At 35.2% G+C, this 14,388-nt stretch overlaps 1 protein-coding gene across 3 annotated transcripts; it reads left to right on the top strand.

Annotated features, from left to right (window-relative positions):
* The first annotated feature begins 1,849 nt into the window (after nucleotides 1–1,849).
* LOC126828346 (short-chain dehydrogenase/reductase family 16C member 6) lies at nucleotides 1,850–14,085 on the top strand. Of its 3 annotated transcripts, XM_056102128.1 has the most exons (7): nucleotides 1,850–1,954; nucleotides 2,087–2,178; nucleotides 4,714–4,836; nucleotides 10,113–10,253; nucleotides 10,811–11,055; nucleotides 12,025–12,150; nucleotides 13,424–14,077. In XM_056102128.1, exons 3-7 carry the CDS (start codon nucleotides 4,795–4,797, stop codon nucleotides 13,509–13,511), a joined length of 642 nt encoding a protein of 213 aa, XP_055958103.1. In that variant the 5' UTR covers nucleotides 1,850–1,954; nucleotides 2,087–2,178; nucleotides 4,714–4,794; the 3' UTR covers nucleotides 13,512–14,077. The 3 variants fall into 3 exon arrangements, with proteins under 3 accessions (XP_055958103.1, XP_050414012.1, XP_050414011.1); XM_050558054.2 differs by having other exon boundaries at nucleotides 1,859–2,178; XM_050558055.2 differs by lacking the exon at nucleotides 12,025–12,150 and having other exon boundaries at nucleotides 1,850–2,178; nucleotides 13,424–14,085.
* Nucleotides 14,086–14,388: the final 303 nt, after the last annotated feature.

The following is a 14,388-nucleotide window of genomic DNA, read 5'->3' as shown; positions in this document are numbered from 1 at the left end:
TGTTATCTATCGTTTGATTGGCTCTGTGTAGAAATCCCCCGGAAACTAAGGTGCGGATTCACCAATGAGTGGGTCGTAGCAATGGAAAATCCCCGGCCGTGTGACATCAGAGTGGTATTTTCCCACGAGCGTCTCCTGTACGTAAATGGTAATTTTGCTTACATTTCGACAATTTTGGAGCCTGAATCTTTGCAGATATTGAGATTGATATTAAACTATTACAATACAATTGCTAGTAATACATATAAATAAAACAGTAATTCAGAATCGTAGATTGAAGTGGCTATATTTCAGCCGCTAGCTGTCAGATTTCACGTTAATGTCACGTGACCTGAAACCCCTACTCAATATGACGAGGGAAAAAGTAAAGCATGACTTTATTAAAGATACATTATGGGAGATAAGATAAAGAGATGGCAGTTCTCGCAATAATAGTTAAAAACTAGACAGTGTAAAGGTAATTTGCTGAAAATTTCAGTCAAATGGATCCACTATTAGCCGAGAATGAAGCGGGTGAAATTTTTGCATAGTCTTGGTCATCATTACTAAAATCATTAATATAAACAGCAGTCTCGATTATCCACTTTTTCTGATTTAATTATCAATGGCCGTTAGCGGCATATAGGAATATAATCCAGCCAACATCGAAGGCTAGCCTTGACATCGAGAGTTTATTATGGTCTGGATAAGTTAATTAATGTCTAATTGATAATTTAGATAACATTTCAGGCCTAAAGAAAGACTTGTAATAAGCAGATTTTGCTCTTGCATAATGCATGTTAAAGCAGCAGTGGCAATAAGATAACACCTTAAAGTTTTAATTTGAACAATCAAATTTGAACATGAGGGAACATAAAAAAAATAGACAAAAACAATGATAAACGATATTGGAATTCAATTAGTGCGTTTTTTCTTTAAAGGAGCTAAATCGCTAACATTTGGGACCTAGAAATTGACAAAAGTGGGTCGCAACGCATATAATACTGTAATATGAATGTATATAAACTGATTTACATTCAATGGTTTCCGTTTTTACTCCAATTTCAAATCATTTATGTTCGGCGAAATAAGCCAGCAGTCTCAAGCGAGTGCAAATTTCTAGCGTCTGATTATTCCAGTCTACATACGCCGTTTGATTTGATGCAATGTGTCTAGCCTCGTCCCTCGAGTCTCTTGATACAACTGGGGCTGAAGCGCATTATGGTACACAATTCGTGTACCAATGGTAAAATGTTTATTTTGTCTTAAATATTGGATATCAAAAGCCCATCTTTTTCTGGTAAGATCACAACATGAATGTTGATTTAATTTGACAAATAAATCGTGTTTTAAATGTTGAAGATTTTGGACGATATTCAAGTTAGAGACTTAGCTAGTGTAGCTACTTTAACTTATATTTATTACAAACTATTCCAAAATTTTTATAAGCCATTGACTGGTTTATTCCAATGACGTCGTTAGCATAGACGTCATTGGTTTATTCGACTGACTATTTGATTTGGACTTAGGGTTGACCATAGATTTATCTGTAAACACTCTTTATAACTCTACTCTATGGGCTTGACTCAAAATTCCCCAATTCCCATGAATTATCTCAGAGTACCTTTTTGTGATTTCTTTCCACGAAAGAGTTCCTATTGCTGTGCCGCTTAAACATTGAATATATATGTCGTGTATAATAGATCAGTGGTCGTATGTCATCAAATCCTGTAATTAAACCCTGCTTGAAGGTCTTAACTCTTAGAAAATACCATTACATTCAAAACAGCATTAGATAAGTGAAAGTTATAATTTTGTTTAGTTGATAAGCGGTGGTCAAATAAGGGCAAAGGTTAAAGGTTATGTACGGAAACATAATATAGTCTCGATTATTCGCATTGATAGCGTATAATAAACCTGATGTCCTGATAATCGAAGTAAAATACCCAGGGCAGCTGACAAAAAGAAAGGAATCGTGAGCTAATGTTTTGCAAATATATTATTAATATGATAAAATGTCTGCTGGACTTTTCATTGTTTCTCTATACATTATTTAAAATTATTGTCAGAGCAGCATTTTTTTTCGTTTTACCAAATACCGTGAAAGATATTGGTGATGATGTGATAGTTATAACTGGAGGAGGTAAAGGAATTGGTAAAGAAATTGCAGTGCAGTTTGCAAAATACCATCCGTCTCATGTAGGTATACATCACATGTACAGTTATAATTACTACAGGAAATGAAATGCAATGGGGTTTAACGTCCTACTGTTCTGCACCTACTGGGCTAATGCAGACTAGGCTTACTATGAGGGGAATTTTGCCCAGGCCGCGGCACTGCAGCCTACTACTCATATATCGAATTCCAACTGCCAAGTGCCAGGCGATCTTTTAGTTTATGTGCATGCCAATGTATACACGGGTCCTTGGTTTTCGTCCCATCGAAACGACTAGACAGCTGTTCTTGTCAAGCCCTTCGTTCTGCATCACTGACAAGGGAAACCACGCCTGAAAATCTGGATGAACTTTCTCGGCCAATGCAAGGATCGAACATGCGACCTTCCAAGCTAGCAAGCCAGTGTCTTACCCACTTATTTTACTACAGAGTACAGTAATGATTGAACTGTGTTCCTGGCAGACACCAACAATACAAAATTCAAACTATATATTGGTCTAGGGATAGCACGATCCAGCCAAACCACCATTTTTACTTCAACACATTTCATAATAATTTATATAGATATTTGATAATATACCTTTCTTTATGCTAAATTGTTATATATGATTTAAAATTGTAACGTTTTTGTGTCAAAATGCTCCTCAAAATAGGCCTACAATTTCCAAGTAAGCTAGGAAGTTAAGTAAACAAATCGACCATTATTTCTTTGAACTCGTATCACAATAGTTTATATTGATATTTTATAATATAGGCCTACTGTTCTTTACATATTATGCCAAATTGTCATTTTTAATTGAAAATGGTATAAAAAACGGTGTATTTTCAAATATCAATTTTATTCAATATGAACTATTATAATATGAGTTGAAATAACAGTGGATTTGGGTAAATTGTGCTACTAGTCTACTGAACCATCTAATTTATAAATCAGAGATCTCGATTTACTGTAAAACAGAGCATTGAACAATTCTAAATCGTTTACAACAAAATTGTGTTATTTCTAGTTTCTTAAATTCGATTTCCCATTAAAATTTTCCTACAAATAAAAAAAGTTATCTCTTACAATTAACATTCATAATTTTTCTTCATAAGTTGTTGAATGATTTTCAGTAAGGGTGTGAAAATTCTATTTCCAATTAAAATTTTCCTACAGATAAAAAAAATGTTATCTCTTACAATTAACATCCATAATTTTCCTTTTAATAAATTGTTGAATGAAAATAACCTCAACAAAACCAGTCTGATTTTCAGTAAGGGTGTGAAAATTTGTTTCAACCATTCCTATTTCAATGAATAGATCACAGGTATAGACATGTCGGTTAACAGATATGTTACAATATATCCACAGATTATGCTTTCTTTCAGTTTCTAATTGATCACCCTGAATTAAGATTTCCCATGTTGTCACCTCTGTGTCATGATTGATGATGAAAACCATATGCACTTAAAACAACACACTGTTATGGCCCTTGATCACTTGATCATCTTGTGGACGCTCTAGAGGCTAAAGTTAATATCCGATTGACTTTAAATTTATACACAGTGTTTAAGATCATGAAGCAAAGTTAGCCTATTGATTTTCAATGATTTCCAATAATTACTGCTGGAGTAATAGCCCTTGATCACTAGAAGCTAAAGTTAATATCGATTGAATTTGATTTGTTTAAGGTCATTAGATGAAGAAGCCTGTTGATTTTTGACGATTTCTGATAATTACCGCCAGATTGCCCTAGATCACTTTGAAATATCTTGTGGACACTCTATAGGCTAAAGTTAATATCTAAGTGACTTTAAATTTATACACAGTGTTTAAAGCAGGGGTCACCAGTTGGTCCAGCCCAGCGTTGCATGCTAAAAATAAACCTAAAAAAAAACCCACACTTTGACTTCTTACATAACGTATATCGTGCACTGAGTCAGTAACGTCAAGCTATAGGTATGCATTGTTGCTAGGCCAAGGTTATATTTATGTGCAGGGTTGTTACTGACCAGATACACTGCTGCCCTATGATTGACTGGTGTGCATTTCTACAGTCTACAGAAACTACATGCACCTCAAGCCAGACAGTTATTAGTGACAACAATTGAAAAGAAAATATCTGACACGGACGTCTAAGTCTGCGTAAGATTAAAATATTGTATTGAACAAAATTTTTATCAAGCCAGCGCTCGGCATTCTTTCAGTTATATCTGGCCCACTATAAAAAAAAGTTTGGTGACCCCTGGTTTAAGGTAATGAGACGATGAGGCCTATTGATTTTCAACGATTTCCAATAGTTACTGCCAGAGTTATGACCCTTGATCACATTAAAAAAATTTGTGGACGCTCAAGCGGCTAAAGTTAATATTTTTAAGAAAAAAATATGCGACAACCGTTGTTGACTGCCCAGACGACTTGGCTGCTGTGGCGAATGTTTTGTTGCCTGGAAACCTATCTTTAATAAAGCCTTCAATCTGGATCAAAAAGACAAATTTTTGGCAAAACAAACTGAGAGTATATTTTTGTTGATTTTAGACATCAACACCTTTATTGACACATAAAATATTCTATTTAGATTGTATTATGGGGTCGAACAGAGGCAAGTCTCCAGTCTACAGCAAAACACGTGAGAGAATGTGGTGTGAAATGTACACCTATGGTTTGTGATGTTAGTCAAAAAGATATGATATATAAATGTGTGGGTACAAGTATTTTTTTTTTGGTCATTGATTGTAGACAATTTGTATTATGTTCAATATAACCATATAAATATAAAACACAGTTTTAACTTTTGGGTAAGTAAAGTTATTTTGATATCAGTGATATAGTGAGGGGGACGCAATGACATGAGTTTCTGTCCCCTTTGAGTTTTCGCGCCCCATAATGGAAAAAATCATGTGGTTTTTGGCAGATTCTGAACTCCACTATTTTATAATCATACCAGCAGGATACCCGGCTTCGCTCGGGGGTCATAACTCCGAAACCGGAAGTGGTAGACTAACGCCACCTGGCCTATGTTACTCCGAGGTCGGAGCTACCCCTATACCCCAAATTTCAGACTCGGGGCAGACCTGGTGTAGCCGCCGAGCCCGCTTCGCTCGGGGGTCATAACTCCAAAACCGGAAGTGGTAGACTAATGCCACCTGGCCTATGTTACTCCCCGGTCCGAGCTACCCCTATACCCAAAATTTCAGGCTCGGGGCGGACCTAGTCTAGCCGCCAACCCCGAACAGACAGACAGACAAACAGACAAACGACAATCACAAATATTAGTATAGATTGCTAAAACATAGTCAAACTTGAACTCACCCCATTATAACTTTTGGGGTTTTATGCATCCTCATCTAAAATCTGCAGTTACCAAACACCTGTTCACAATACACGACTGTTTCTGCTACTTGATTTACTTAAAGAGGACATTAAATGGTCATATGAAAGTTGTATGTACTTGAAGGCAGTGTTTATCATAAATACTTTAGCCAATTGCACACCATTGACAATTATTTGATACTAGCAGGATACCTGGCTTCGCTCGGGGATCATAACTCCGAAACTGGAAGTGGTAGACTAACGCCACCTGGCCTATGTTACTCCCCGGTCCGAGCTACCCCTCTACCCCAAATTTCAGACTCGGGGCAGACCTAGTGTAGCCGCCAACCCCGAACAGACCGGCTTCGCTCGGGGGTCATAACTCCGAAACCGGAAGTGGTAGATTAACGCCACCTGGCCTATGTTACTTCCCGGTCCGAGCTACCCCTATACCCTGAATTTCAGACTCGGGGCAGACCTAGTGTAGCCGCCAACCCCGAACAGACAGACTGACAGACAAACAACAGTCACAAATATATATATAGATATATGACTGTTTATGTGTCAGACTCTCTAAATAGTAAGTGAGGGGGGGGGGCTGTACCACATAAAGTTACACAAAACAAAACTACAGACAAGACACAATATGTAGAAATCACAAACAAACGTACATATCAGATTAAGTGAATGGATCAGGGGACTAGCCGTAAGCGTCCACTGCGCTGTACAGTACCTGGCCTGTAGTGATACAGACTTCACTAAAAATTAATAAAAGACAAACGATCAGGAATATAATCCAAAGAAAAACATTGTGTAATACTAGTACGATGATCTGCTATATGCCACATGAAATATGAATGTAAGCATATTGAAGTAAAAAATTACCTATACATTTTAAGTGTTCAAAATAATTGAGGTATATTGACTATAAGAAAGGGCATATCCAGTTATCTCAAAAACAGAGGAAATCAGCGGTTGCCAGGCAAGATACGCCCACATTTTGCAAGAGATGGATAGAGAACAAGCTAGAAACAAAAGCGATTCTTCGGACAATCAAGGGCCATAATCCAGTAAAGTTATGATCTGAAATGCGCAAATATCGAAAAGGACTGAGATCTTTGGGATATAAAGATATATTTTAAGTTTCATCAAAATCAGATAAATATTGTGACCTCTAGAGGGTCGACAATCTTCATATTACATACTTTTACACAATTTGCGTAAAAGAGCAACTATTTTGTCGGCCAGTTTCGCTTTGATTTTCCCAATGGAATGGTGATATATTTAAACGGTTTTTAAAATCGGATAAAAAAATTGTGACCTCTAGAGAATCCACAAGCTAAAAAACATGATTTTTCGTACAATGAAGGGCCATAATCCAGGAAGTTATGATCTCTGATATGTGCAAATAGTGAAAGGAACCAAGATCTTTGGGACGTAAACATATATTTTAAGTTTCATCAAAATCTGATAACAATTGTGACCTCTAAAATACTTTTACACTATTTGCATTCAAGGAGCTGCAATTTTGTCAGTCAATTTTGGTCCGATTTTCACGAAATTAGAACTCATCCATTATTAGGGTGTAACGGTGATATACTAAAAGGTTTTTGTAAATTGGATGAAAATTGGGACCTCTAGAGCATAGGTTCCCAACCTTTTTTGGGTGGCAACCCCATTCCATTTTACTATGAAACGTCATTATCATTCACTTTTATTATTGTTTACTTATTAAAAGTCTGATAAATTATTGATTTTTTTAATCAGTTTGATGGTTGCACCTGTTTTTCAGCGACCAGGTTTTTAATGCGTGGCTCAACGCCACTCAGCGCGACAATCATGTCCCTTTCTATTTCAAGCCGGTTCCTAAATGACATTGAACGGACCTTGAACTTTGCCACTCGATTATCACAGGTAGATATTTCAGTTGGAAAGCGTGAGACTTGGTATTCGCGATGATATTTTTTATCGAGGAATCTGAGAGGTCTAGAGCTGGGTCCTAGACAAATTGAAATTAGTGACGAAAAATGTAGAGTGTTACGTGAAGGCCTTGATAAGATGTACGGAGTTAAAGCAAGATCAAGATGAAAAGATAGCATTTTTTTTTTAAAGTTCTCAGACGAGTCCGCGACCCAACGAAAAGTCTTCGCGACCCAAGTTGGGTCGTGACCCGGAGGTTGGGAAACGCCGCAGTCTAGAGGATCCACAAACTAAAAAATGTGATTGGTCGTACAATCAGGGGCCACAATCCAGGTAGTTATAGTCTGATATGCATGAATATAGAAAAGAACCAAGATCTTTGGGACATAAAGATATTTATTAAGTTTCATGAAAATCGAACAAAGATTGACCTCTAGTAGGTCCACAAACTTGGTATTACATACTTTTACACTATTTGCGTTGAAGGAGCGGCCATTTTGTCCGGAACTTTCGGTCAGATTTTTACGAAATTTGAACTCAACCTTTCATTGATGTGTAACGGTCATATATTTAAATGTTTTTTAAAGTTGAATTCAAATTGTGACTTCTAGTGGGTCCACAAGAGAGCCGTCTGCTCACTGAATGACGTGACGTAAAAGGCGGTAGGTTGCCAAATGACACCATGAGTTAAAATGTAATAAAAAGGGTGTTAATTCACGTAAGATAATGCCAAAAGGTTAATAAACTATCAATTGAGGAACTAATCGGAATTATTCAGCTATGTGATTGCTCGAAATATAATACGTAATACACTTATAAGAAATGCAAACCAGGCATGTTGAAAAAATCGTACTGACATGTATTTATATGTGAATATATATTGTCGTCGCCCCTGTCCAGACATCTGTCCGTCCACAATCTGTGGACACTCTACAGGTCACAATTTTTATCCGATTTTGAGGAAACTTGAAATATAGGTCTAAGTTCCTTTCAATATTCGCAAGTATTGGACCATAACTTTATGAATTATAGCACCTGGTTGTACATAAAATCACATTTTTAGCTTGTGGAAACTCTAGAGGTCACAATTTTGATCCTATTTTGATGAAACTTGAAATGCATGTTTATAACCCAAATATCTTGTTTCCTGTTGATATTCGAGCATATCGGATCTTAACTTCCGATTTAAAGAAATGATTTTGTATATCACCGTTACACCCTAATGATGGTTGAGTTCGAATTTCCTGAAAATCATACCAAAACTGCCGGACAAAATGGCCGCCCCATGTACGCAAATAGTGTAAAATATGGTATATCAAGGTTGTGGACCCTCTAGAGGTCACAATTTTGATCCAATTTTGATGAAACTTGGAATGCATGTTTATATTCCAAAGATCTTGGTTCCTTTCTATATTCGCGCATATCTGATCGTAACTTCCTGAATTATGGCCCCTGATGGTACGAAAAATCACGCTTTTAACTTGTGGTCCCTCTAGAGGTCACAATTTTTATCCAATTTACAAAAACCTTTTAGTATATCACCGTTACACTCTAATGATGGTTGAGTTCAAATTTTGTGAAAATCGGACCAAAACTGTCGGACAAAATAACCGCCCATTGTACGCAAATATTGTGAACATCTGGTATATCAAGGTTGTGGACCTCCTAGACTTGAAATGCATGTTTATAACCCAAAGATCTTGGTTCCTTTTGAAATTCGCGCATATCGGATTGTAACTTCCTGAATTATGTCCCTTGATTGTACGAAAGATCGCGTTTTGAACTTGTGGTCCCTATAGAGGTCACAATTTTTATCCGATTAAAAAAGAAACGTGTGAATATATCAGTTATACACTAATGATGGTTGAGTTCGAATTTCGTGAAAATTGGACAAAAATTGTACGCATTTTGTTTAAAAATATGGTATATCAAGGTTGTGACCCTCTAGAGGCCACAGTTTTTATCTGATTTGGATGAAACTTTAAATATATGTTTTTATCATAAAGATCTTGTTCCTTTTGATAATCACACATATCTGAACGTAACTTCCTGGATTATAGCCCCTGATTGGTCGAAAAATCACAAATTTTTAGCTTGTGGGTTCTCTAGAGGTCACAATTTCTTTTCTGATTTTAAAAAACGTTTAGATATATCACCATTCCACCATAATGAAGGTTGAATTGGAATTCAGGAAAATCGAAATGAAACTGCCCGACAAAATGGCCATTCTTTGTACACAAATTGTGTATTAGTATGTAATACAAAGGTTATGGACCCTGTAAAGGTCACACTTTTTATCCAATTTTAATGAAACTTAAAACATATCTTTATATTCCAAAAATCTCAGTTGGTGAATGCGGTTACCATAAAAATAGATACATGATCGTGACACAGTAGTAATGAAAATTGTGACTAGACTATAATTGTGTCACCATTGCAGGGCTCAGAGTAAAGTAATTAACATATTCTCTTTTCATTATCTATTTTTGAACTATTATAGCGAAAACTGTCAGCTCTTTGTCTAATGTGACCTAATGTCTCTTTAATATTTGTGCTTTTCTAGGTTTAAAATATACAATCTGCAGTACACATATTTAGAGTTCTATAGGTAAAGTTAGTATATTAGTTAATATTTTAAGATATACAAAATATTATAGGTGAAGTTAGTATATTAGTTAATATTTTAAGATATACAAAATATTATAGGTGAAGTTAGTATGTAAGTTAATATTTTTGTTTTTCTAGGCTAAAGATATACAGAGTAGTATAGGAGAAGTTAGTATATTAGTTAATAATGCAGGTGTTGTATATGGTCAATCTATTTTAGAAAGCAGCGAGGAAAATATTGAAAATACATTTCAAGTTAACACTTTATCACATTTTTGGGTGAGTAAAATGCAATAATTTTGTATCTCTAAATAAAGTTGTAATCGTATATTTTTTACATTATATCTGAAATGATACTGCAAGGAAAGCATATTCCACAATATAACATTTTTAACATCGCTACCATTATATATTAGATGAATGAATGAGCACTTGTGTTGCTTTATAGCAGTATCTGACTCGGTGGTTAAGAGGGCCAGAGGGGTTGATTAATTTGTACCAATTTCTAATAAAGAGTATTTTATCAATGATATACCTGAGTTAGCACAGGTCACACAACATGCAACTTACATTTTAGCTTGTTTACCACCAAAACACTTTTGATTTTTGAACAAAAAGGCTCTAAGTTATATTGATGTAGATGAAAATGGCAATATATTTGACGAGCTAGCAAAGAGACAAAGCACTGGAGATTGTTTTGCATGTTTTTTGGATGTTATTATATAATTAATCTGTGAATTGTTATAGATTGTGCTGCTAGTCTAGATCTTTTGTATATTTGGTGGCCAATTGCTTCCATACTAATTTGTTCAAATTTTGTTTAAAACATTTTTCAGACAATGAAAAGTTTCTTACCAGGGATGATAAATAAAAATCATGGTCATATTGTAGAGATTAGTTCTGTACTAGGATTAATGGGATTAAGAGATGCTGGTGATTATTGTAGTTCTAAGTTTGCAGTGACTGGACTAACAGAGAGTCTTTATGATGAACTGGGATGTATTCCGAACAATAATATTCACGTAACTAGTATTCATCCATATATTGTGGCTAATGATATGTTCTCTGGCATAAGGACAAGGTGAGTGGCCCATATAGAAAACTAATTTTTCTTATGAATTAGTATATATCAACTGGAGATTTTTAGTATAGTGTATTAATGTGATCTGGTTTAGGTTATTATCTTCATATTTAGTTTTAGGTTGTATTTGGGAGCTGCAATGAATCAGTGAGTAAGGTGTTGGCTTGCTAACTAGAAGGTTTTAGGTTTGCTCCTGGTGTTGGTCGAGAAAGTTCCATGGGATTTTCCACAGTAGTTTTCCCTTGTCATGAGGACCTGGCAAAGAACAGCATCTAGTTATTTGGATGGGATGAAAAAACAAGGTCCCTTGTACACATTGGCATGTACATAAAACAACTCTTTACATTTCCATTGTCATGCTGAGATATACTGAAAATACCTGGTATCTCCAATATTAAAATGTTTAGTAGAGCCATATTTCCCAGGGCCGGATCAAACTTGTGGGGGCAGGGGCTGAATTTAGAAAAAACGTATTGTTCAGTGCAGCGCAACGATTCAATTTAGTGTCAAAGGAACCCAATCAAGGAGCCAGGAGTTAAAATGGAGCCTGATTGTGGACTGAATGAGTGCCCAGGTTATCTTTTAATCTTTTACACAACCCAAAATGTGGTGGGGGTGGGGGCAAATATGGAGGGCTTGTAGATCTTGTACTATGTAATATTGGCCAATGTATAAGATGTACCGCTTCTTCAGTTTACAACTACACTATCTCAACTTGACAATAGCAACTATACAACCGATTAACAAGGACTTCACCTATATGTTAACAACATATTAGTTTCTTTTAAATTATTAAGACACTGATAGTACTGATGAAACAATTCTGGTAATCATGCGATCCAGTCCCCCCCCCCCCCAAAAAAAAATTTTTTTTTAAAAAGATTGACATCGTGTTTTAGACAAACAGCTTGTAGGTTAGCCAAAATTTATAAAAATGGGTCTGGTATGTATCAAATTATTTATTTATAGATTGTCATGGTTAATACCACCATTAACAGAAGAATATGTAGCTAAACGTACAGTTGAAGGTGTTTTAACCAATAGAAATAAAGTTATATTACCAAGAGCTATGTATTTAACTATATTAATAACAAGGTAACAGTAAGTTATACTTGAACTCCACTAGGCTATTTACAAAATTTATAATCCTTAAGTATACCAAATGTAAATGACAGTAATAATGAATCTGTAATTATTGAATTAAACAGAAGTTTTATCTCAAACTTATTTAAGTACTAGCTCAATACCCGGCCCAGGGCCCAAGATCTGCTTACTGGTCATCTATCTTTCTTGCTGGCTTTCCTGCTAGCCTACATCATCCATTACTATTATTAAAGGACAATATTGGTGCCAGTCATTATCACATATGTGATAGGACTGGTTAAACACTTTCCAAATATTATTTTTTCACAGAGATCATTGCTACGATAGATGAGTAATCAATGTTTCAACGATAGGAAGTGACGAACGCAAAAGGAAAACACTAGTTATCCCTCTATAAAACTGGCTGAAGTGACGCGTGATAACAGATACATGGGCGAATTTCTGCTCACTAAAAATTCGTTCGAAGATCAAAAGTTGTTATATGAGACTGTAAGAGTATATCTGACAATTCAAAAAAGGAATTGAATGTCATTAGATAAGAGAACACGAGAAAAATAGAAACAGTCCGTACATTTACGGGTGTTTATTCATTCTATACTTATAAAAACATGGTAATGCACGGACTTTTTCTACTTTTCTTTCATGTTCTCTTATCTAGTGACAGTCAATTTTGTTTATGAATTGTCAGATATCCTTTCATAGTCCCATACAACAACTTTTGGTCTTGAAAGGAATTATTAGTGAGCAGAAATTCGCCCATGTATCTGTTATCACCCGTCACTTCAGCCAGTTTTATAGAGGGATAACTTGTGTTTTCCTTTTGCGTTCGTCACTTCCTATTGTCGAAACATTGATTACTCATCTATCGTAGCAATGATCTCTGTGAAAAAATAATATTTGGAACGTGTTTAACCAGTTCTATCACATATGTGATAATGACTGGCACCAATATTGTCCTTTAACCTCAATTACCATAATAAACAGAGTTACCTCCCATTAACCGTTCATGGCAGTAAAACCGTTTGGCTGCAGACACAGTCCAACATTAATTTTTGGCTGTGTTAAACTAATAAATGATCTTTACCTTCATAAATCATGGCCTAAAACATTCAGGGGGTCATGCTGGTTAATTTGATACCACATGTGTGGGGGTGGATCGCTGCAACAAAGCGTGATGGGCGCACATACATCGATACATACACACACACACACATCTTTGATTTTATATGTATATATAGATATTCCTCTTGCTTTTTTACTTCAGTTTAATGCCTATCAAAGTACAACAATTACTGGTCAAGTTAACTGGAGCAGACCAAGCAATGGCAAATTTCCATGGAAACCAAAGATAATAAATGGAAAAGTTTATCATAGTATTTATAGCTGTTGTAATATATATATGATATATCTTTAAGTATATCCTATATATAATTTTGTTACATATATATTGTTTTATTATTTATATTCATTGAGGAATATATGTTACCCTTGATAGTGTCATGATATGCGCTTAATATGTTTTGGGGGCCTTCATTTATTTATTTTTTTACAAGAGACCCATTCCCTATAAACCAGAAACCAGCAACAGTAGACCTGGTTTGATGCTTTCTAGTATTTAATGCTCAAATATGTATCCATATATTTGCTTGGTTTTTAATTACATATAAATTGTAGTTTTATCTTAAAAAGTTTTGATAAATATCTATATAATCAATGTTCTTATAACGTTTTAAACCACCCAAACGTTGTTTGTTGCATTATATATTTTAATATACATGTATATAAAACCTATTTAATACCAACATTTTATATATTTTGATAATGTTCTAAAGAAATTAATGATTAAAGATTGTAATTTTATACCTGCAGCTTTTATATGTTTATATAAATTGCTATGTACAATGCGTACCTCTGTTAAACTTATAAATTACTGTTATTAAATTTAATTACCATAATAAACAGAGTTACCTCCCGTTAATTGCATTAAAACAGTTTGGCTGCAGGCACAGTCCAACATTTTTATAGTTATACGCCCACATTAAAATGTGGTCGTATATTGTCGTCGACGCTCTAGAGGCCAAAGTTATATCCAATTGACTTTAAATTTATACACAGTGTTTAAGGTCATGAGACGAAGAAGCCTATTGATTTTCAGCAATAATTTCCGATAATTACTGCCATAGTTATGGCCCTTTGATCACTTCAAAAATCTTTTGGGCGCTCTAGAGG

Source organism: Patella vulgata, chromosome 7 (assembly GCF_932274485.2).
Source record: "Patella vulgata chromosome 7, xgPatVulg1.2, whole genome shotgun sequence".
In the NCBI taxonomy this organism is placed as follows: domain Eukaryota; kingdom Metazoa; phylum Mollusca; class Gastropoda; family Patellidae; genus Patella; species Patella vulgata.
The sequence above is the reverse complement of the archived record's forward strand: the minus strand, read 5'-3'. Positions and strand labels throughout refer to the sequence as shown.

Coding starts and splice junctions, on each gene's coding strand:
- LOC126828346 (XM_050558054.2), top strand. CDS start 1,963: ATGTTTTGCAAATATATTATTAATATGATAAAATGTCTGCTGGACTTT. Junction 4,837..10,112: donor AAGATATGATATATAAATGT/GTGGGTACAAGT, acceptor TTGTTTTTCTAG/GCTAAAGATATACAGAGTAG. Junction 11,056..12,024: donor TTCTCTGGCATAAGGACAAG/GTGAGTGGCCCA, acceptor ATTTATTTATAG/ATTGTCATGGTTAATACCAC.